General features: G+C 33.5%; 1 protein-coding gene across 3 annotated transcripts in view; it reads left to right on the top strand.

Moving 5' to 3' along the window:
* CDIN1 (CDAN1 interacting nuclease 1) overlaps positions 1–25393 on the top strand; it is a 119003-nt gene that overhangs the window by 47339 nt on the left and 46271 nt on the right. For all 3 annotated transcript variants that reach the window (XM_057376009.1, XM_057376011.1, XM_057376008.1), the window contains exons 6-10: positions 1973–2052; positions 2406–2455; positions 5256–5323; positions 10353–10418; positions 12258–12363. In XM_057376009.1, coding sequence (XP_057231992.1) covers positions 1973–2052; positions 2406–2455; positions 5256–5323; positions 10353–10418; positions 12258–12363 — 370 coding nt within the window. The remainder of the gene's footprint in view (positions 1–1972; positions 2053–2405; positions 2456–5255; positions 5324–10352; positions 10419–12257; positions 12364–25393) is intronic.

Genomic DNA, 25393 nt, shown 5'->3' with positions numbered 1-25393 from the left:
CTCTGATAGAGTTAAAGAATAGAATATCTGGTAACCAGAATTGAGAAACTGAAGCTGACTGTCTTGGAAATAGAGGAAATTTATTTTTCACCTGTAGCTCATTACTCAAAATAGCGTCCAGTTAAACATTTTCCAAATGTAAATCTGTGGTGTTTTTCTGGAATTTATCAGTCAATAAAAACCCCTAATTTTTCATAATCAATCATGATATCTAGATCAGTAGCTCTTCAAAGTAGTGCATTCACTGTTAGACTCCTCAGCAGTCTACCTTTCTGTCTCTCTGTTGTCAGTCTGTTACTTGTGTATTATTCCTACCAACTAAAAAATTGTTATTGTTTTAATTTTTAGTGTTAGTAATGTAAATATGCACACCACCTTTTGTTCCACATTTTCAAAGTTTGTATGCTAAGTAAAACATGCATTTTTAACAGTGTACAAAGGCTTAAGTAAAATGCATATTTATTCTTAGTATTAACAAAAGTAATGTTTATTTCATACATGATTAATAAGATACATAGATATAATGTTGCATGTTGCTTGTGAAGCGTTTTTGCTTAGTGGAAGTCATTCTCTTTAAAAATATTTGCACAAACTTTTGCTCCTACCTGTGATAGCTCYTTGTAGCTCTTGAAAAACCTTTAAACTCATTCAGGGGTTTGTATTTCTTTGCCTCGTGGTTTTTTTAAACAAATTCTTTTCTTGCAAATACTATATTCACCTGAATGTGATGCTTTTAAGAGATAACTTGGGGATAAGATTACAATGCCAAGACTCCTTTGCTTTCAGCGAAGCATTTATGCACATCCATTAATACAGTAGCATTGCTGCTTRTATGGCAGATTCCTTCATGTCACAGGCTCCGTGAATCCTTTTCACAGTGTCATCTCAGTCTTCTAATTCAGTTACTAAGACCGTGAGAAAACTGCCCCTGAGTTGGGGCCAAACAGATGAAGAGCAGGAAAAGGGTAGTTTTTAATTTTGTTTACAGGACTGAAGTACACASAGGATAAAGGAATTACTCTGAAGTTACACAGGAAATCTTGGGCAAAGTGGGGAACCTTGCTAGTCTCAAACCTGATTTACACTTAAGGAATCAATGGTATAAATACACTTCCATCCGAGGTTGTTCCCAGGACAGAGGCAGCTTTTGCAGCAGTGTTGACTTTTCTCTGAGAAATTGTAAAATTAAACATTTGGTAGTTTTAGAAAGTATTTTTCTAGAATAAAGTCTCTCCACTACTATTAGTAATTAAGTGGTATTTGCTACTACTCAGACTAAGCACATGGAGAGAAAACAATGCCAAGGATTGCAAAGACTGTATTTGAAAATAAACTAAAGGTATTTCCTGTTTTATGTTATTTTTTCATTGTAGTATTAAAATCAGTGAGTAAAAGAAAGATAAATAGTTCTAAATTAGCTTCTGATTTCTTTTGACTTACGTTTATACATTTAAAAAAAGCAAAGAAAGCCTTTTCCCAGCTCTTAAATGCAGTCAGAAAAATGTGTCAATTACAATGTGATAAGTAAATGCTTGAATTTGAAAACTAATAAATTGGAATCATGATACCTTTAAAGTGCTTTTTAAAGCCTGTTTTCAATTTTTACTTATCTTCTTCCTAAAGTTCTAATAGGATATGAAGGTTATTTTGAGTTACACTTACTATATACTAAGCAGTTTCCTTAGAAGCTGCATAGTGCTTYTGAAGCACAAACTGTCTAGTGAAACTAAATAGATAAGGGCTTGCTTTCACCTCRTTCTAATAAAATCCTTTGATGTGTAAAGACTTTAGAGTTAATTGTATCAGAATGGGCAAGTAGTTATGAATTCGTAAATTTGTAGTTACTGGGTGGGAAATTTTCAAAATTATTAATATCATAAATGTTTTCATTAGAAAAGTGTGTCTCTACTCGTGCCAAGTAGATAACTGGGCTAACAGGTTTTTTGTATGTTTTTTATTTTTATTTTTCTAGCCTCTAAAACTCTTATAAATAGTATGCTACGGGACCCCTCTCAGATTCCAGATGGAGTTCTAGCAAATCAAGTCTATCAGGTATTAATCAAACTTGTTTGGTTTGGTTTGGGTTTTTTTTCTATGGCAATTCTGTTATCTGCCTAGCAGAGTAAAAGATTTTAAACCTCATTTAATTACTGTCATCGTAAACTATAAGTGAGGTCAGAGTGCACCATAAATGGCAGTRCAATGTTTGTGAGGGGAGCATTTCACTTTTTAATAGCTTGCTTTTATAGTGAATAAAAGCATGCAGTTTTTGCTTTCTGTGATTAAATCTGAACAGCATCTGATAGCCTTTTTGAGGAAAAGTAATTACTGTTTTTAAGATACTCTTTAACTGTAATGGCTTTGTAGTTGCCCATCAGTATACTACTTCTCTTATTTGTCTGCAGTGTACTGTGAATGACTGTTGTTATGGACCGCTGGTGGACTGCATCAAACAGTATCCTTTCCCATAAAATTTTAGGTGCACAATTGACGAGCTTAGACTGTGTGGAAGAGAAGTGTCTAGCTTTAACCTGACATAAAGTTCTGCTTCACAAAACACATTTCATACTCCTCTCTTTTACATTCAGTCAGCTGGAGGGTCACTGCAGATCTTTCTCTTACACTAACAAAAATCAGATGGACCATGGGAAGATGTCAGTTTGTTGGTTACACATTCATATGCCTGATTGAACCTCTTTGGTTTTGATTGGTTGAAATGCATGTCTGATTTTCTCTGAAGACTAGGTGACCATATTTTGAGTGGTGGAGTTGGACTAGATGATCTCTGGAGATGCCTTCCATTAAATTAATACATTTTATAGATAGTGTTCAACACTGTGGCTTTGCTTTGTTAGAGAGTTTTAATTGACATATTTTCAAGTGTAATTCAGTTCTGATTTGACCAATTAGTATTTTTTAACTCCTATCTGACATTCCAGCGCACTTCTTTTCTTTTCTTCTTAATAGAGATTATACAAGCAATAGCAAAGCCCCTATAAATCCTGAATTTTCTGGGATTTTTTTTTGTAGCATTGAAATAGTTAATGAGAGAGCCTCAGTATACAGTGAGTACACTGAGGAAATTCCATGTGGCACTGAGTATTCCAGACTAAGATTAGAGTTTTTTAGGAATGATCACTGAGAACCTAAATCAATATTAATAAAGTCCAGCAGGAGTAGCTCTTCTGTTCAGTTCTTCTGTTTTTGATTTTAAGGATCAATTTCAAAATCATGGTCTSCTATCACTGAGCAGGCTAGTTAGGCAATTCCCTCCCAAGTCCTAGAGAATCCTTGCATGAACCTTTGCATGCAGTTTGGGGGAAGGTCTTGATTTCACTCCACAGGTGCAGGATGGGAAAGCTACARTGATGTTTAGTTATGCATGAAAAACAGTACTTCTTGTAGTTGTGATATAGTGGATTGGCATTCCTTAAAAATATGTTCTTTCCACTAGAAATGCTTGCGTGGTGTCTACTATAGCCTCAGCCCTGCTCCCATTAACTTTAACAGCAGCAGGATAGAGTTCTAATTGTATTTGTATTTTGTGCTTTTAATTGTAATTTTAAATATTCATTGAGAACATCTTCAGAATTAAACAAACCTCTCTGAAAGTGGATTAATCTAATAAACCACACATTCTAAAGGGTTGCTGATCATTAATTTTCATATCCAGAATTTTAAGATTAATATTTTGTGGAGGAGCAATCTGGCTGTAGTCTTCTGACAGTGTCATGTTTAAAAGTAATAAAGACACGTATGTAGAATTATGAACCATTTTAAAGACAATTTTAAGACAAATTTACCTGCAGTCTAGAAAGAATTTTATATCATCTTCCGAATCTGTCTCAAATCAGTTGTTGAACATACAGTGACATCAATGAAAGTAATGAGTTTTTCAATTCCATTTTAGTCCAGAAAAGTTTAATACTAAGCTATGTGAGTGCATTACTGTAAGTATGTTGCTGAATTAGATGTTAATTTTGAGGTGCATAAAATAGTTAAAAATCAATTTAAAGTTAAGGTTTTAAAAGCATAATATCTTCTGAAGGATTSCATATTGATTTTAAATATAACTATCTAATTGTATATGCATGGACTAAAGTATGAAGTCAACCTCTTTGTAAATGCCAAGAGGCTATTTTTCAGTAATAGTTCAGATGCTTACGGGAAACTAGGCTGCTAGATTGCATGAGTAGAAAATGGCTTGTGAGGTTATTTACAAGTTTTGCCCCATGGTCATTGCCATACATCACTAACAGGTATTATTGTAGACTAAGTGTTTCTGCTTATGGTGCATTATAAATTCTGTTTGCAGTATTTTTCTTACCTTTTTGCCATTCTTCATTTGTCCCTTTTGTTCTGAAACTGCTAGTAGAGTTTAACGTAATACATAGTTTCATTTGATATAAGCTATACATATATATGAAATGATTCCATAGAATTATTTTTTTGCTGTTCAGCATAAAGTGTTCATATAAGTTAAGTAATTAACTGTAGCAGTAAGGAGATCTGTAGTTTAAGTTTTCAGAAGTTATTCTAAACATAGGATCTTTCATCRTATTGTTCCATAGGATTCTTAAAAGCTTCCAGAATAGAACTTTGACCTCCGGGAGGATACATTAAAAATATTTAATGTGGTGACTTTTTTACATATTGCTAGGAATAGCACAGTGGATCAACAGGCTGTCAGGGAAGTGAAAAGGACTTCAGTAAAAAATACTATTTCATCCTTCCCTGACATTAGTTCATGCTTCTAAAAAATCAATTAAAAGAATTTTTTTTTTACAGTAATATGTTTCAGATGGACGTAGTACATATCAGTTTCAGAATATAAAGAAAGAAAACCAGTTTGTTTCATCCTTTGCTGGATTGGAGAATTGATATACTAGTCAATAAAGAGGAACTTTAAAGGTATTTAATTGCATGTTTTAGGATCACAAGTCCTTTAATACTTAGAAGGAGAATAAAGAAAAAATGGAAGTACTGCCCTTCATTTTACTGAGTAAATATGGTCATATGGGTCTTAATTTTGTAAAATTTATGCTGTTTATACAATAGTCTGATTTTGCATAGTTGTGTATGCTTCTGAAAATCCCTGTAAGGATTTTCAGAACTGAAGAGTTCCCATCACTGATCACTTCTGAAATGCAGATTAAGAAAAATAAATTCTGTGATTAATTGCTCTACCTATGATGTTTTCATGAAGTTGCTTCTTTTCCAAAGTAATCTTCCACGTCTTAACCTAAARCTATCAGCGCTATTGGACATGAGCATGAAGTCTTGCTACGAGAAATGCTTTTGGGAAAAAACCTCTCTTTCCTAGGTAAGAATCTGTAGTAGAGTCTGTGGTGGTGCATAATTTCATATGCATTTTTTGGGCAATCTGARGCACACTTGTTTGGTAGAGAGGCTAGCCAGTGAATTCCTAACCTCAAAGATGYTGGCGACTGTTTACTTAAGACAAAAATCAGCCCAAATGCTCCCTATATTAGCCAGTAAAGGAAGAGTAAAAAATGATTGATGCTGTACATGTTATCTTTTATTGATTTAGAACCAAGCAGGAACTCAGTTACCTAATACCCTATATATACAGCACATGCACAGGCTTGCAATTAATATTTTATAGAATAAGTAGCTGAAAAAAGCRCCTTAATATCTGCTGCAGTATTACTTTTGGTGTCATGAGATATTAGCCATAATCTAGGCCTTATGAGATTTAGGAAGCAGCATAAGAAATATTAGCTTCAGAATGCTTTATGTATTAAAGAACTGCTAGAAGATTCACTCATTTACCTCGCTGTGCAGTGTCTGCTGAATTTTTGTCCCCTGCTTCCCAATCAGTGCAAGTACTCTTTCTTACACTCCTTATTTTTAAAGGTATTTTAAGGAATAATTAGTTGGGAAGTTACTTTCATTTTTTTTCTTTTAGCCTGCAATATGTGTCTTTTACATGAAYGGCATTGAAACAAAGACTGCTGTTTAAAGCGTCCTTTCTCTTAATGTGGCTGTAAACAATGACTTCTTAAATCTTTTGTTCCTTGTGTGATGATTCTACAGCAAAGTGAAATGCTCTCTTTTGTTAATGGTTGAGCAATGTACTAAATTTGTGTGCATGGGAAATTTTGGTGGGTTTACCTGGAACCATGATCTCTCCTGAAGCTGTATCAGGTTAAGATTTTGGAAACCTTAAACAAATTTAACAAGTTAGAATGCATTATTAAGCTTTTTAAAAGATTTGTCAGATGATTAAGGAACAGAGTTAGTGTGCTCTTTTATTTTAAAGATAAGTGAAAAAAGGGCAGGATTAACTATCACATGTGAGCTTGCCTATGTCAGTATGAAAATACGGAAAAGTAGAGTCAAGGTTCCTGTTTGACTGTAAGACCATAGACACAGGTAATAGGCTCAAGCTGTAATTGCAAAGATGAAGTTGAGTTAAAATACCAAACAGTTCTGGGAACAGTAAGTATAAAACAAACTGCCAGGGAAGATTATGGAATCACCTTCAGTGAAAAATTCAAGGCTAGATTTGACACTCATCTATCAAAGGTGGTAATGAAGTCAATCCTGTTATGATACAAGAAAATGGACTAGATGACTAGGATCACTACAGGATCCTCAACCCAACAATTATTATATTTGGCTTGYGTATATGCAGTATACAAATCAGACTTAAATTTTAATGTTTCATGAGCTTGGATAAGCATCACTTTTGTCTTTAGAAATTAGCTCCAAGAGATTAATGCTATCAAATTAAAACATCTAGAGTGGGTTGTTTTTTCACATTTTATGTATAGTGAAATATTGTTTAGTCATGTTTTAAAGTATGTTAAGCATTTGTATTTATTATGTTTGTGATCACATATGTATTTCAGGTTGTAGATGTGTTTGGGGTTTGGGTTATTTGTTTTTAAAAAAAGCTTTCTTTAAGATTCTGCAAGATGAACCCTACTAAATCCCATGCAATACCTTTCCTTTCTGAAAAACTAGTTCTAAAACTGCTTGAAGACAACATCAGGAGAACAGATGACAATATTTTCCATATGTGCACAAATTCAGGCTTTGTTGTGTAATATTTCATTCCAGTTTTGAAGATGACTTGTTATTTACATGGCTTTTGGCCTGTAATTTCATTACTTTTTAATACATATTAAAGAAACAGAATTTTTGCAATTCCCGTATTAGTGTAGTATTCCACTGTGCTSTTCTTCAGGAACAGTCAGGGGATTTGTATCAAGTGTGCTCACCTGGGCAACAGAAAGTYTAATTCAGGAGTAGAAAGTAAAATCAAAGGACACAGTGGATAAATATGGARTCCCCTTGGAGCATGAAGCAGGTTCAGTAAGAATTTTTCAGGGTCAGGACAGAATTTGTTTCTGGACAGTTAGCTTTCAAAACCTACAGATCAGTAACACCTTCAGACTCACCCTGGAACTGATTGGAAAYCTGTACACACTAATGGGTGTTACATTTTATTAATCCACTGCTCAYGACAGGTGCATCATGTACCATGTCTTGTCTTCAGCAAAAACACAGCTCTCAAGTCTTTATCACTTGGCCTGAGATTAAAGTGATCAGTAGTAGCATTCTATCAAAACAGGCTCACAGCTTCAGATGCCATACTGAAATGCCAGGAATTTTTAGGTTTTATATAGGATTTTTTTTTTTGTGCCTTTATCATTAATATAAGGAAATCTTTTAGGTATATGAAGAGCTTTATCCTCCTTTGGTTCCCACCAGCAGTATAAATCATGAAATCTGATCAGTGTTTCCTACTGTAGTCTTAAATTTGTGGCTCATTCATGGAACAGAAGAAGGCTGRTATAAGAACAATGATGTGTTAAAGGGTTATGACTGAGTGTAACATTATAGTAAGGATGAAGCTGCAAATTTGTTTGAAATCTAAATTAATGGGGTATCTGTAAACAAACCACTTATTAGGGCTATTTCCACAGAATTTTCAAATCTGAGGATTCCTAAATGTAACTGTCAAAACTGCTGTGGGCTGGCTTTCAAGAAGTTATTAAATTATTCTCTTAATCCATGCTAGAGGTAAAAATCTTTTGAGATGCAGAATGCTGCCTGAGTAGTTTCTGGACCAATGCAAAACATACCTGGGCTGAAAAGCTAGAACTTCTTTTTGATGGGGCTAAATTTTACAGTGATTATGGGGAGTTTCCCCATGTCTTTTTCACAGAGTTACAAAGCTTCAAAACACTTGGAAAAATAGTAATGCAAAGTTATTTTCCTGCACATRATAGACACATCAGTAATAAACACGGTTTTTAATATGTTTCCCAATGTTGATCACAGTACAAAATACTGGAAGAAACCACATAAAGACATTCAGAACCAGTTTAAAACAAAATTTTTTTTTTCAAGCYGTGCATTAGTATTACAAGTTTTTAGAAGTAATCAGGCACCCTTGAAAAGGTAATCTGCTGAAGAATATTACAAGTAATGCTGATGCAGATTCCAGTTCAGAGAACTGCCATGTTGACCTATTCAAACATGTGTTTACATCTGTTTTGGGTTTTGGTGAGTTTTTTTAAGGTGCATTTCCCATATTTTGTGATACTAGCATTTGTTAGATGTGAAAGAAAAGACTGACCTTTCCATTGCTATTGCTCTCAAATGAACAGAATTTCAGCTGGGACATCCTATTGTCTCTCCTATAYTGTTTTAAACAATTAAGAGCAGGTTACAATTAAGTGGATTTGGATAAAACTGTTGGGGCTTTTTTTCTATTAAAAGATTACATAGAATAATAATACATTTTTATGTTATAGCATAAAACTCTATTCATAGGTTCTGTTAAATAAGAACCTTCTTTATCTTAGCATWATTTATCTGTATATGTGACAATCTCAGTGTGAAAAAATAGCCAAAACCCAAGTTTGTCTCCAGATCCTATAGCTGTTTTTTATTACCTGATCAGATGATATAATGAAGCATCACATTGCAAAGATTTCTATTTACAATATAGTCTGTTTAGAGTGAAGAAATGTGGTCAAAATTAAAAAAAAAAGAAAACAGTACCACTCAAAAAGAATAAATAGCCTATTGCAGTTTACATGACATAAATGTTCAACTTTCCAAATTTACTTCTGTCCCACTTTCAGAATTAGTTGACTGTATAGAAAAAATACTTCAGACTTACATTCTTCARTGAAAAAGAATGGGAGAGTTTGGTTTTGACACTTTTACAATATTTTGATTTCTAAGTTTGTATGTTTTTCTTATCATTAAAATGTTACTTGGACTCAAACTGCTGACCTTTCAGGATTTGCACRAAGTATTCAAAAACTGAGTTCTGAACATTGGCCATGAAACTACTGTCCTAACCTGATAAATGGATTGGAAATAAGCTACCCAACAGTGAGAATGGACCATTAATTTTAATCAAAGGTGATGTAGAAAGGCGAATGGGATGCATGACAATGTCAACAGCCCAGTAGGTGTTAAGGAGCTACACAGCCTTACTTGTTACTAGGTAGTGCCATTAGTTGAGCTTGGGTGAAGACAGAAAGCCATGCCTGGAATTGAATGACCAGGTCACTCCAAATTCTAATGGAGAAATGGTGTTTCAGAAATATCAATGTAATGGTATCAGAAATCAAGGACAATAGTTTAAAAATATTAAGGGGTGGCTTGGGCTTCTTTTTCTTTCTTTTTCTTTTTCCATTTTTTTTTTAAAGGGAACATCTTTTGTCTTTTGCAGTTTTGTTTTGCTCACTCATTATTATTTCTTGAAATATTCAGCTCTAATATCTGTAAGCAATAGAGTTATAGGCTTAATGTTAGCAGAATGCCTAAATCTTTTTACRTTTGGAAATTGGATAAATTCTACAGAATCCAGAATGCAAAAGAAACTAAAATTCTGGCTCTTAAATAAATTTCTGGGAGAGAAGGATTTTCTTGCTCTTTTTTTAAATAACTTTATGCTACCTTTAAAAATAAAACCAAGGCAGCAGCCACAGTCTATCTATATTTGTGGTGTTGGTAGGATTAATCTTAGCACATCTGAAGGTGGAGAGACTCTTCTTTTAATCAGTGAATATACCTCTTTATTTTGAATATTTGGAGGTTATAAAATACTGTATGACAGCTTGAATTAATGATGTTTATAATGAAGACATAAAAATGCAGGGATGACAAAGAAGCATTTTTATATCCATGCTTCAGGTTTTCTACAAAGGTTCATTTAATCTGACACAGCATTGCATGCATAAGAAAGATATGTATGACTGCATTAGTAATTCTTGCAGTCTTATTTAAGATAAAATTAATTATGCTGCTGTCTACTTAATGGAATAGTCTTATAAACAGTAGTTCTTATTTTCTGTGTACAGCTGAAGATCAGCTTCGTGCAAAGGGTTATGACAAAACACCAGACTTTATTTTGGAAGTGCCAGTAGGTAAGTATTTTTAAAGAATTTTTATTATTTTGTGTAGAAGTGTTCRTGCTAAAATATGGCTACTTAAGTGAAGCATATTCTAGGATACTGCAAATAAATCTCTTCAGGAATCATCCAATAATTTTAAGAACTTCTAGTTTGAGTCAGAGAGATTTGATCCTGACATAGAACCTTTCTAGGCATGTGCCTATGCTCCAGCACCCTCACAGTGAAAAAGTGGTTGCTGATGTTCAGGTGGAAACTTCTGTTTCGGTTTGTACCMATTRCCTCTGGTCCTATCATTGGACATTGCTGAAAAAAAGCCTGTCTCTGTCTTTATCACCTGCTATTCAGAAAGTTGTATATGTTAGTAAGATTGCCCAGTTATACAGACTACAGTAGACACAGTACATACTTGGTATTAAGGTACCCATTTTTATATTAGAAACAAGAGATTGTGTCCCACCTATTCAAGAGCCTGATTAAAAGGAAACTAGAAAAGCAACTAGATGGAACAAATGTTTTTAATTCTTGAGAAACAATGAAAAACACAGTTAGAAAGGGTWCAAATTGGCATTAATAGATTTGTCTCAAAAAATTCAAATAGTAATAGTGCATTGTTTTTTTCAAATTATTTCAATCACCTGAGACTTTCAGGAAATAATTTTCTATCTGTTGTCTGATCTGAACTAATGTGTAGCAGCTCTTGGATTCTTTTCTTCACAATCACTAAATACCTAGGAAAAGCAAATGTTTCTTAGAAATTATTTCTGAGATGCTTTTACCTCAGCTCTTACATGTCCTGGGGTCTAAAGGTGTTGAGGGTGGGGGAAGGCTGTAGTAGTGTAGACCTACACAAGTTATCTGGGTTACTGATAGCAGGGTAGTGATGGCACATGGCGCTTAATGTGGTGACTTCATGGGTTACTTACCCAGATTTCCTGAGTAATTTTGCAGTCTGTTGTCAGTCACTTGCTGCCATAGCCTCTTGTAATCTTTCTGTATTTTTCTTSTGCGTTTGCATGTTCTTGAAAGCCTCATTCCAAGTCAAATCTAGGCCAAGGCATCATGAGTGTGGATATTGTGGGTAACTCAAAATAAAGGAAAAGTTTTTTACGATCTTAACAATGATACCGGACAACACCCTTTTGGAGAAAGAATGGTGTCTTAGAGTGATGCTTATGTTTTCTTCTGCAAAATTATGTTGTCGAGTTGAGAAAGGACTTGTAAAAAAATGATGATTTCATTAATATTAGTAATTAACTCCTGAAAAAAMTGAGGAAAGACATGAACCAAAGCAAATACCAAAGCATTGAAAGAAACAGAAATTCAAAATCATATAAACCTTCTTATTCCTGACTTCTTTCTCTTGAAGCATTGTTCGTTTTGCAAAAGAACGGAGCAGACACAATTCCAGGACAAACTTCCTTCCCTTTCCAGAATTCCGTTCTGGATTGGTGGCAAGTGTCTGTCTTTAGCAGCTTAGCTAACTGTTCTTGTCATTCAGCAGAAGTTTCCAATTCCTTACCTGACAACTGCCTTCCGGCAAAGGGTAGTAGAAGAAAGCTGTCTCTTASTCTAATCTCCTTTACATTCTGTTTGTGATAGAATTAATGCAGATATCTGGAACAGCTTGTAATTAAACTGAAATGGATGTGATTGTCTGTTACAGTATTTTCTGGTAAGTTTTTTTAATGCGGGGTTTGCATATTTGAGAGATACTTTTCACAAATATGTAACTCTGTTACAAGCTTGAATTATGKGGTAGATTATGGAGTAAATAGGATGTTCCCAAACACAATCTTACAGGCTGTTGAGTGTGATTTTCAGAGCTCACTTTATTTTCTGCTGTCACCCTAGCTGTAGAAGGACACATAATTCATTGGATTGAAAGCAAAGCTTCATTTGGCGATGAAAGTAGCCACCAAGCCTACTTGCAGGACCAGTTTTGGAGCTACTGGAACAGGTAAATCTCTGTTMTTTTTCCTTATAGATAAATAGGACTTGATTTTAAAGGGGCATTATTGGATAAAACACTACTGACTCTTGTATTAAGTCATGTCAACAAAAATACATATTAATAATCTAGCATTTTAAATATTATTAATTAGCATTTCAAGTTGGTGTGCAGAAATATTTCTGAAAAATCGAGATCCTAATTGTTAGCATGCAGCAGATATATATGGTGATTTTGCAGTGATGCTAGATGACAGAGTAAATTATTTTGGTACAGAAGCTACATGTCAATTCTTTTGGTACCAGACTATGAAAGAAGATTTTGCTGTACCCTTTTGGAATATGTGCAAGGTGATAAATTTGTTAAAAAATTTCTACAATTTAACCAAATGGGTTTTGTGTATAAAGAACTTGTTGATGCTATTGGTATGATTTATTTTAAAAAAAAATATAGCTAAAATACTTCTGCTTTGGTGTTCTAAAAGTCGTTATTGTGTGTATTTATAAATCTTCCCATGGTACTAGATACCTYCTCACTGGAGGATTTTTTTTWAAAAAAAATTTGAAATACAGTGCTTCATCTTCAATGCCATTTTTGTATGTGGTAGAACCCTGAACAAGATCGTGAGTAAGGTAAATGAAAGTTTTAATAAAGGATTTTTTAAAGCATAAATTTAGAAGTCTTCTTAGTGGCAACAAGAGACCATCAGAAGGATAGTTCTGCCATGATCAGGAGAACATGGCACAAGTGTGTGAACATGCAACAAAAAGTGGGGGTGTGCCAACATCAGAGACTAGTCTGGTACCATTACTATTTCAGCAGAATGTGAAAATAGCTAGCATTGCCTTTGGAAATGCTTTAGAAGCAGGTTCAGTAGAAGGCAGCAGAGAGAGGGAGACCAGATCTTGATAAGAACAACATCAAAGTTCGGAATTATGCTCTGCAGCAACATTCTTGATTGATATGAAAAGAACCTACTCTTACTTGACAATCCCAGAAAGCAGAGACTTGGAAAACTTGAATCAAGGTAATGGGAACCTTGCAAGGCGGTCAGTTGTTGGATGAAGATATTATAGTATAGGAAGGTTGTAGAAAATAAATTGTGAAACATAGAGTATAAAATTTAGAAAGGCAAATGGCGAGAATGGCAGGAAAGATTGTGGAGCAGACAGCGCTGACCTGCACATCAGTGTAAAGGAAATGGAGCAGCTCATGCTGGGAGAAGGCCTTTAGATGTACTGACTGGAATACTTTCTGAATACAAAGGGTGCATTTGAAGGGATCCATGATGGTATGGAGAAAAGCAGTGAAGAAGTGAATTTGAAACAGATAACATGAGCATAAAGATGCTGAGTTCAGATGGGCTGAAAGTTGCATAGACAGGTAGGATGAAGGGATTGATCCAGTTTGCAATAAAATTTGCATTGCAAAGTTGCAGTATCTGTCTTTTTTTTTGTGCTACATACTTTATTGTCTATCCACATTTTATTATAAACATTTGAGAATAATGTGCACCATTTGCATCTGACATTTACAAAGAAACTTCTCTTATGCTTTTATCAAGAAACCAAGATGTAACTAACTTCATTTTAATTTTAACATGTACCAATTAATAATTCAGCTTCAAAAAAYGGAATAAAATCTCTCACTGAGCTGTTAGTCAAGTATCTTTAATGTTGTGAAAGCTAGACTGGAATGATACATGGATCAATAAAATGTTCTGGAAGTCATTTTGAGTTTTTGCCAAATTTGCTTTTATAGCTGTTTGTGTTGAAAACAGCTACAAAAGTGGTTGATTCTTCAATATAGTGAGTTTACGTTCATGTAAAGGAAACTGGAACTCTCCATGGGAAGATTTGTTACACCCTAAATCCAAAATTTAGGTTAATCATGGAAATGAGGCAGATGYCTGTGGATTTTTTTTTAAAGAATAAATCCTGTTCATTTTAATTTTGGTACCACTTGGCCAAGCTAACAGTGCCACATCCTCTGAAATGAGTTCTGAATTACTGTAGCTTCTAATAACARTTGGGTTAATGAACACATGTTGACAGATTAGGTTGCATGTAGGTTAGACAGTTAACTTTCATTGGTCTCTTAAACTATGAAAGGACACAGGTGTAGCTGCCTAAACTGTGAATCAATTTTGTATTATTTAATCAGTCTGTGCAGAGTGTAGAGTTCTCAGGTGAGAACCAGATTCTTAGTCAGTTCACTATGTTACCTTTCTGTCTCTGTTCCTCTTGAAAGAGAAATTAYTTGGAGAACAAACACGAATTCACAATAGAGATGATATGACACTCAAATGATAGTTTAGGGTTTTGTAAACCTGATCTGTTGGTTGAACTTAAAGCAGAAAGGAAATTCAAGAGAAAATCTGTAATATCACCTCTTAGATGTGGGTTGAAATACAAATCTAGATACTTTGAAATGAATGAAAGTGAGAGGTTTTAGACCTTTGCCATTCAGCTTTTTTATTGCTTCCCTAAAAATTAGAAGTCAGACTGGGAAAGTTTCTATGTTCTTTTCTCATGTCACAGATGTAAGATGAGTTTTACTCAGAAACAGACTGAATGCTCTGAAATTAGCTGGGTTTTTTTTGCAGTTACGTGTGTATTTCATTAAATCCTGTACTTTGTTGTGCTAACTGAATCTGTGAGTGTCTTAAATTGGTCTGTACTGACAGGATAGAAATGGCACTTTCTCCTTTAACAGAACAGCTCCCTAGATGCAGTCAACCATGTCTGTTCACCTCAGTGCAGAAGAACACCTTTTTATTACTCTGAGTTCTGCAGGGACAGCTTAGAAAGGTATTTTATGGCTCATACATCAATGGTATTGTTAAGCAATTTTCAGTTGCAATGGGCCACTGCAACCTCATCTTCAAATTAAGCTTCACATTAAAAATGTACAAAGTGTACCTTGTCAGTGGGTTTGCAATTATAATTTAAGATATTGTTTAGATATTGAGATTTTTCAACAATAAAGAAACAGGAAAAGGCAAGTTTGGTCTTGCATATTCCCAGATTGATTTTTTGCAGTGATGTTTTAGAAGAAACACCTATTTATATACTGGACAAACTTAGTATAAAGGGATTAATATACTTCCCTTAGCATGTTTGTCTCTTCAGAGCAGTGGCATCCACTGAGTAGGCTATAGCTTACACTACCACTGGGTAAACAAAAAAGCCACATGCACAAACTATAATTTGTGCACTTGTAGTAGATACCACACTTTTCATTTTTCACTGCTCTGCATTGGTGCATTTCTTGTAAACATGAGGATAAAAGCTGTTGAATAGACAGTCTGGGCAAAGGTAATTTGGAGAGCATGAACAGCAAGTTATACAAATCGCACTTTAGAATGGGGTCTGTGAAGATGTTGTAAAATATTTTAGGCTTTAGATGAATGTTCTTGTTTCTTTTTTTTTTTCCTCATAGTGTCTGACTTCATAACTTTTTTCTACTTAAATTAAAAATTGGAGTCCTAGCTGTAAAAGTCTGTTAGTCAGAGCTGACAGGCATGACTACTGTTTTCTAAGGACCAGCAACACATGGTTCAAACAGTAATTAGTGGGTGTACTGTCAGTGACTTGCTGTAAGAAGATACAAACTCAAATACAGCAATTTACATTTTCTATCTTGTGCAGGCATGGCTAAGGCATATCCACAYTCTGGAATGTAATTTCTTGAGAGTGCCAGAAGAAAGCTTGACGTCATTACTAGCTAAAGAAACTTTACTATATGTAAGGGAGATGGTAGGAAAGTGTTATATTTGACCCTGTTATTAAACTAAAGGCAATTTCACATAGTGAAAAAGAAGCATTTCATGTTCTCTTTGAATAAGAATGGTAAGTCATCTCTATACTGAATTCCTTCCAGCATTGTTTGTGTTCTAAATGTTGTTAGTCCTGTGCTTCTGCTTTTTTGAAAGAATAAACAAAAGCAAGTTTACAATAAGTAATTTTGAAACAGCAGTCACACTTTTTGGAAGCCYAAATTCATAATTCAGTGTGGTGTTAATTAGTACATTATGCCTGATTTTGAGACTTCATTTCATAACTATTAGTCATAGTAAAATTGTCATAGAGTCCCATCGATTTAAAAAGGGTATTTATTTCAGATAGATAGGTGCAAACAGAAATGATGCAAAGGATTTTATCTCAGTCACAAACACAGATAATGTATTCCTGGGGGTTTTTTAAAGTGTTCTGTTCAAATTAATTTACAGTTGACTGTAAGGATGAATTACATGTGAGCAAAGTCTGAATCAGGACATCAGAATTATAGACTTTTTTTTGCTGTTCATGTTTAAATTGGTTACTCTAAAGACTGTTGAAGTAGTAATTGTTGTCTGATTGAAGGTGGTAGTGGAAGAAGGAGATCTGTTTTGGGTTTATGGATGTCTGTTCTCTTAACAAGTTCAGTATTCTTCAATTGCAGATGGTTTAAAAATTTTACTTGTGAATTGAAAGCCATTGTAACAACTTGACTTGGTGGAAAACCTTGGGAGTTACATTTGTCAAGTGGCTAGGAAAACTGTTCATGCATACCCAGTATCCAAAGCAGCCCAAACATAAAGAACTGAAAGGTCATTCTTCTTCTTGCAGTATGATGGTTTGTTGACATATTTTGACACACTGCTACAATGCTGAAAGGTTTTGACCTTACTGCAACACTGAGGGACTTGAGGTTTGTTTAGCTATCTAATGCTTGTAGATTTTCACACATGCTGGGTTTTGCTTTGCTCCTTTTTCTCTCCCTTCTGGCTCCACTTGAATTACTAAACTAATCTTAAACAAAAATGGATATAGATAAAAGAGAGAGTTATGGTGATTTTTACCACTTAGGAATTTATATTTTAAGTTTCTTCAAAACTAGTTAACTTTTCTAGACTAAATTATGCCAACTTTCTAACCTTAGCAGCACTGGGTAAGAATGCCATTTTGTACTAATTTGCTCATGCAGAAGTTTACTTTGTGAAGATGATAAAATTCTTTGTTCTTCTGCAAGGTAAACAAATGCATGTGTACATTCAAATATAGATACATACACACACATAGAGGCATATCTCTGMACTTCACAAATGTCCTACATACATTTAGCCTGTTTCCAATAGCATTTGATTTTAATTACTTTTGCCTTTAATGACACATGAACAGTCTAAAAATCAACATATAGCTTATGAAAAATATTTTTTTACTCCAGTTCAACAGTAATGTTTTTAGATTTTGCCAGTCATACTCTCTTCAACAATGTGGTTGAAWAACAGAAGACATTTTTACTGAGACCATGGTTTTTGTATAGCATTGCTATAATGTTAATTGCTTTGCTGAGCATTGTAGGTTGTTTAATATTGTATTAAAATTAAYTTTTGTCAAAGCAAAGAATGGACAAACTATGATTTATTCATATTATCATTTAAATTTGAATGATTGGTGTCAAGTTCTTATATCTTATATCTTATATMTTATATATTATTGTTCTCCTTAGATACTGTATTTAACACAGACATGAAACTGGGATTTTCATTATATTTTAATTCTCTTATATAATCTCTTTCAATTCTAGATTGTTACATCCTGAACTTAAAAAGTAGCAAATGACACAGTGTATAGCTTTGTTTACATTATTTTTCCCTTATATTTTTCTGTACTGTCTTAAATATTTTTGTGTCACAAGAGATTCATKTAGTGTAGATAGAGCATTTTCAGCTTTCTTCTATATTACTGCAAGGCTTCAGCTCCGTTTTTCCTGGTATTTCTCATTCAGATTATACAAGCATCTAAGTTTATGTACGATAAGAGCTGACAGCATAGATCCTGCTATTCTTGCCAAAGGCCTGGTGGCAGACACTCCACTATGTCAAAGAATGTCAACCCCCCACAGACCTTACCTTTCAGATTCCTTGTAATTTTTAATWGACATTTACATCTGACATTTTCAATGTATTTTTTAGTGTTGGTTCTTTTTCTACCTACTAATAGTTAAAACCAAACCTAAGCAAAAATAATTCCTTCCTGCAAACTGTGATATCATGTATTTTTTATTTAACAAGGTCAAGTTGCTGGGCTGAAACTCCAGAATGATCAACTCCTTATTACTTTTTGTAACTGTAGGTACTACTCTAATTTATTTCAAATGACATTTGAGGAGGGTAGTAGGCATATAAAGTGAAATTTAACTCTTGGTACTAATGAAAAATATTATTATTGTTATCATTACTTTGTATTATGAACAGAAGGGATATAAAGATTCCAAGGAAATTTTAGGAATACTAATGGAGACTTTCCTTTGAGTCAAGTACTTGAATGTTGAAAGTGAAAATATTCTTACCTGTATTCATGCGAGATATGTTAACAGCATAATATTGTGAATGAAGTAAAACTGGCGAGTATGTAATTTAGCTGCATGTCCTTCTTTGCCTTCAGAAATCTCGAGATTTTCATTTGGGTTACAATGCTAAAAGGCTAATAAATTAGTATGAGCATAATTATCCATCTACTAGAAGTTAGAATTAAGGACTACAGTTGATCATAAATGTCACAGAGCAAAAAAAGTAGAAGCAGCATTTTGTCACAAATAATGCTGCTTTTCTTCTAATTAGTTAATTTACATTTTGCAAATTAAGGGCAAGATTCAGACAGAAGATAATCTAGTAGCATATCATAGCTTTACTGACCTGTATTTGTATATGCCAAATTTAAGTTAATTAGAAATGTAGATGCTGTTTGTTTTATCTGTCAAAAAGCTCATGTTAAAAAAAAAAAATCTAGACACACTTTTCCCCCCAACATTTATCATCTAAATAATAGTCTTGCCAAGATGGCAGCCTCATAATAAACTCTTTTCAGTGGAGTGATGGGTAATGAAGCTTGCTTGTGAAGGCAGCGAAAAATGTTGTCTAGCCAAATGTGTGGATATGATGGCTAGAGAATCAGTGGACTTTCTCAGTCATCAATCTTTTTAGTAGCCTCTTACACATCTGAATATTTTGATAGATGATCTAATAATTGAGTTATCTATCTTTCTAACTATCAGAGTTGCATAAAAATTATTCTCACATGCTATTGAATATTATATATATTGAGCATCCGGTAAATTTTTCAAAAAATGGTCCAAGAGGTGGAGGAATTTTGTTTGTCTTATGCAGCCTTTAGTATAYTAAATGATAAATTACTATGCATGGAATAAAAAACTGTATGTACTAATATAAGGAAAAAAAATCATGTCAGTAGCTGATTACAGATAGGACTCAGTAASTAAAGCATTTTGAAAGCATGAGACTGTTGAGGTTAATGCACAATCTAAGAGAAATCTGAAGTACAAAATGAGTACATTCAGTAGTCCCTGGGCAGTTAATGAACAGGAATCACATTTCCACAGAGTTGCACAAATTTTTGGTCCCTAAATCTTGGCTTAGGCAAAAAGAAATTCAATGTTCAGCCACTCTGAGAGCACTTCCTTTTGATTAAAGGTGGAACTGAAATGTATCCATTGAAACTGTATTGTAATGTATACATTTCAACAATAAGAGATATATTATTGCATTAAGAGTATTTTTAATTCAAATATATTTTTTCTGCCTCATTGTCACCAGTTTTTGTTCAGTTACATACTTTTGTAGATATTATGAAAAGTTCCTTCTTGTRAATTCTTGAAACTGTATGATGGGGACTCATTTTCAATTTCTTTTTCATTTTTATAGTGCTTTGTTTGTTTCATATCTACAGCAAAGTATAAACAAGGATGTTTGATGAATAATTCTCCAGTTAGCAAAGAGGCTTTCCTTTCTCTGTTCAGAACTAGAGTGACTGGGGTACTTTCTTGAGCATATCCAAAAGTTGTTTACTCATTGCAGATTTTTAATGGAAAATTATCAGATGGATTTTCTTTATAATTACTACTACCTTAAAGGAAAATGAGAAAGATGGATTTCAAGGAATTGCATGTTACCATCATTTGACAGCACATGGTGAAAGTATTGAACCTCATGGGACCTTGCCACTGTGCATGGCTCTACAAATTGAACGAACTTTTGGCTGTCTCACTGGCAGTGGTTGACTCACGCTGAGTAAGCAAAATTCTTGATGTTTATTAGTTCTTGCTAAACATGCATAATTAGTTTGATATAAGTTGGGTACCCATAAAGGAAGACACTGAAGTAAGATGACCTGAGTATCAAAATGTGAAAACTTACAATAAAATTTGACTCTGGTGTTCCACATTTATCTTGCAATATTGCATCCCACTTGAGCAGTCTACGCTTTTGTCTTCAGTAAAATTTACATTGATTTTATGCAATTTTAAGTTACATAAGGATGATGTTATGGAAGTATAATTTAAAACTAGAAATAAGGCAGTGGGAAACAAATTAGAAAAAAAAAAAAAAAAAGAAAAAAGCTTAAATTATTGTCTATTACTACTTGTTGAATTTTGATAGAAGAAAACTAAAATTCCTTCTGAATGTATAAATTCATGAGCAACTAACTGGAATTTGCCAAAATCAGTGTTATGTGTCTCCTTCTGACCTTAAATAAATTGGCCGTTATTTTAGTTAGCATTTGTTGCATTTCTGCTAGACAACATATCAAGCTCCTATGAATGCRCAGTGTATTATACACACTTGTGTAGTTTGTGTGTATACTTTAGGAATGTTTGTGTCTTGATTTAGGAAAGAAGTCTTCATTTCCCTCTCCTAATCAAAATAGTAAGCATCTGTGTTCCTTCTAGTCATTTGATTAGCATGCTCTCATCCATCACTGGTCTTTGATATGAACGTCAAGAAATCATGTCCTTTTGTTTTAAATGATAAATGTGCCTTTGTCGTGAATTCTTACAGACATTCCAAGATTTACATCTGAATTGTCCAAGTGTAACTGCACAGCTTCTCTGATGTGTGACATTATTAGTGAAATAAAGAACTTCTAATTTTTTATGGATAGGCCTTAAATATTGACACTGCAAGGCTGATTTAGTTGTGACACTGCAAAAATTTTTCCTTCATCCACTGTTTTTCTAAGATGTGTTGTTTATCAACAGGAGACAACCAGCTGCATGAGAATCTCTGTGGACATTCCTATTTACATGTTCCAAACCTGTCTCTTCATGTTTCATTATTTAGGTCTGATGTCYAGTTAGCTCTTATCAAAACTAATGCCATCTGAAGTACCAGGCTTCCAGTGGTCACACAACCAACACAAAAATTTCAGTCTGACTAATATTATAAGAGACAGTATCTCTTTAAACCTGAGCTTTGTTTTGCTGTCTAGATTGATTATATCTTGGAAATTCATTTCAGTGAATGAGTCACTGCTTGCTTCAATAGATTAAATACGTCTGAAATTATATTCTGCACATTTTTAAATTTAAAAAATAGCAAAAATACAAGTGTTTAGACTAAAGCTTTGGTTCCATTCTTACTATGTTTGCTACTAAGGCAGAAAGAGCTACTATATGGCTGGCTTCTCATTGTTGGAATTGTACAGTAAGTTAAAATGTTTTATAAGACAGACACCGAGAAGGGATTTTATCAATTATTTTATCATCTATTCATAGCAAAATTTGAATATCTCAGTCAAACAGATAATTTAATTTTAGTTCCTACAGAAAGCAAGTGTTCCTTGAAATCTCTGGGTTTACTTACATAGGAGAAAACATTTTTTCCTATATTTCTTTTCTGTTCTTTCATTTACTGTATTCTATCATGGTTGAATTCATTTCATGTTCCAAGTGCCAAAATGGAATCTTTGAAATTTATAGTTTCAAGATATGGCTCTTTATAATCTTTAAAATTTGCAAAATAGATGAGAGATGAATTTAGTGAGACTAAAAGACTACTTTTGAAAGTATATTTTCATTTACTTGTTTCAAGAGGAGAAATACCTTGGGTCCTTTGCAACACAGCCCAACAAATGAAGTGATATTTTCTGTCATATGAAGGATGCCTGTGAGTTTTTGAGATGGTGAAGCTGTAACCAAACTTAAAGAAGACAATGATGGCAATGAGCCTCTGTCCAGAGTTAATCAGCTGCAGAATTTGTAAACTGCGTATGTGTCAAAGTTGAAAATGTTAGCACTCTGATAGAAGCTTGAAAAGGTTAGAGCTGATAAAAGCCATCAGCAGTTAAAGAAGGTGATTTATGGAAATGTAATGACACAAAATGTCTCATTTATCACTCATATATAGATAGGTTAAGGTTTCTGTGTCATACTTTAAAAACTTGACCACTTAGAATTGTCAAAATAGGTACTTAATTGCCCATCATACACTTCAGTTCAAATTTCCTTTGCTCGAATTTTGGTGATTTTACTGTTCTGSTTCTCATATGGTTCTTTTTAAAGTCATTCATATTTCATATTTATTTCATATTTGTTTCGAATGGTATGCTCAGTGCTCTGTTAGAACTTTTATTAGGTAAAGCTGTTTATTTGAATGCTGTCCAAATCTTCTGTTGATTTACAATTTCATTCAGCCTAACTGTAAGGAAAAGAACTTAAGGTTCGTTTTCTTCTGTTCTATAYCACTAATTCTCATCGAGAGTTTACAGCTTTCTAATTCAATCCTTACATTTCCTCTCCAAAATGAAATATGAGATTTAAAAGTGAATCCATCAACTGGTTTCCAGTTCCAGCCACTTAAGTTACTGTTTATCTCCATGCAAATTAAATTTAATCCAAAAYTACCAGTACTGTTAAATGATCCTAAAACAAAAATATTAAGAAAAATGCACAGTAGCATGCTGTCCTTTTACTGTGTTGATATGAGGATAGCAGCAAGCAAATCCCGTAGATTTGAGACTGGCTGGTTTTATTTTAACTGTCCATAGTTTCATCATAGTGCTGTAAAAAAAATAAATGCAAACATGGAGAATACTTATTAGGGCATTATCTATTAGACAATATTTTAAAATAAGCAATTACTCTGAAGACATTGATTAATACCAAAATACAGGTTCAGCTCCCAAAAAAAAATATTTTATAAAGTTTCTAAAGGTTTCTTTCTCTTTACTTAGTTATAATTTTTAAACTATTTCATCCTCCTATTTCTAGATCTTATGCAGAAAAGTCTGAACAGAATAATTTTCATTTTTAATATTAAAAACCTTATCTTTTTGTTAGCTTTCACAATTTATGGCCCCAGTTGTATAGCATTCTGTTTGTTCAGCGATGACCTTCCAGGTTCGATTTAAAAAGAAGTCAGAAGCATTTGTCATGTCTGCTCGATCTTGTCCAGGGGTACCTATTGTAATTATAAAGGACTAATAAGGTTGTTTATAATATAACACTCTGACAACCCTAAAAAATCTTCTGGAGAGCAACTTCTCCTTTTTATTTTATTTTGTCTTTCTTTAAAAAAAAAAAAAACCCTTAAAAAAAAAAAAAAAAAACCCAACAAAAAAACTCTTGCATTTTTGCTCTGTGTTGCACTGCATCTTTTTAAATTTTGACAGGAAAGCATAAAGAACTTAAACCTTGAAAAACTTAACTTAGTTTTAAACGATAAGCCGTATAATTGGCTCATTTGTAATATCTCTTGGAAATACTCAGTAATAATGTGTCTATAGCATAGTAGCACTCAATATTTAATTGATGAATATAGAAATGATGATGATGTACTTAGAAACAATGAATTCCTTTCACCATGTAACAAAAGAAAYTCACTTACTACTGTGTTGCGAAAATATGTGATACTTTAATATGGTGATCACTGTTTCTTAGGAAGAAAATCCAAAGTAAGAAAATCCTATTTATTCTATTGTAAATATTATTAACATACTGCTGTAAGTAGGTGTTATTATAGYGGTATTTTTCATTATATGTCAAGTTTTTTGCAATTGACTTATGATCATTTTTCMCTTCATATGTCTTTGTCTTGCTTCCTCTTTTCTCTTTCCTCCCCCATTTCAGCATCATCCAGAAATACCACTTTTTTTATAGACATCTATATAAGGTTATCAAAAACCCAATGGAATTTGAATGTTTGACAGAAATGTTTACCTCTCTTGTATGGTATGTAACAATTCTGTAGTATTGTCAGGCTACCATAYATCATTTAAATACCCTTAGACAGCAAAGGCAAAATCTTGACAATTCAGTAATCTCACCATGTGATTTCAAGAAGGCTTTGTTCATATCTTCAATTGAGACAAATTTATGTTGTATGTATTTATGGTTGTTAAACTCAAAATTGTCTCATTTCATTAATTTTTAACATTGTGCTCTCTTAATGACTATGAAGAAATGTATTAAAATGCCTTAATTATAGGGCTAGAAGAAGAGAAAGCACAAGTCTTTTTAGCATATGATCTTTCAATTGCTCGCTAAAGGATAAAGAGGGCATTCAAGCGTGGTTTAGATAACTGTCAGCAATAATAAAATGCAAGGTAGTTTGTAGAGCCTTTAAAGACCTTTCGGGGAAATAGATTTAATTAAAAGACAATAAAATGGACTTTTCATTTTAAAGAAATCCAAAATGTTATAAAATTTCAGGATGCTACTGTATTAAGAGTAATGGATGTTTCCAAGGATAAGGAAAAATAACTGAAAATACTCTGCAGACCACAAAGCAGCAATAGCTTTACTTTGTGTAAATGTATGTCCATCAGCTTTTAAAACACAGACTTATGAATAGCACATTAGAGCTATTCCATGTTTTCTGAACTGTATGATTTTACCTGTTTGGTTTTTTTTTTTTAGTTTTAACTTTTAGCAAGGGTATTTTTAAAAAAAATATAAGGTGAACACATAGCTTTTTAATGTAAAATTATGTCTCCCCATTACCCTCATAATCATAATAATACAATTATACTGGCAAAAGTTCAGTTGCCTGTTTCAGGGTCTGTAGGTTCCCACTCATCATGGGTGTGTGTCTTACATACTGTGACAATRCATTTTGAAGTATATGTCTGATGTCTGCTTTTCTTCTTGGTTGTATGGTGTGTTGAAAAATTTATTCAAGCACTTGTTCTGTATTATTGAGTTATACCGCTTGTGGCAAACTAAGATTATCTTAACTTGCATGAGATCAACAGTGGTT

This window comes from Malurus melanocephalus, unplaced genomic scaffold (assembly GCF_030028575.1).
Source record: "Malurus melanocephalus ecotype Western Australia unplaced genomic scaffold, MMel_1.1 scaffold_267, whole genome shotgun sequence".
Classification (NCBI taxonomy): domain Eukaryota; kingdom Metazoa; phylum Chordata; class Aves; order Passeriformes; family Maluridae; genus Malurus; species Malurus melanocephalus.
Note: the sequence above shows the minus strand (reverse complement) of the source record. Positions and strands in the feature narration are given on the sequence as shown.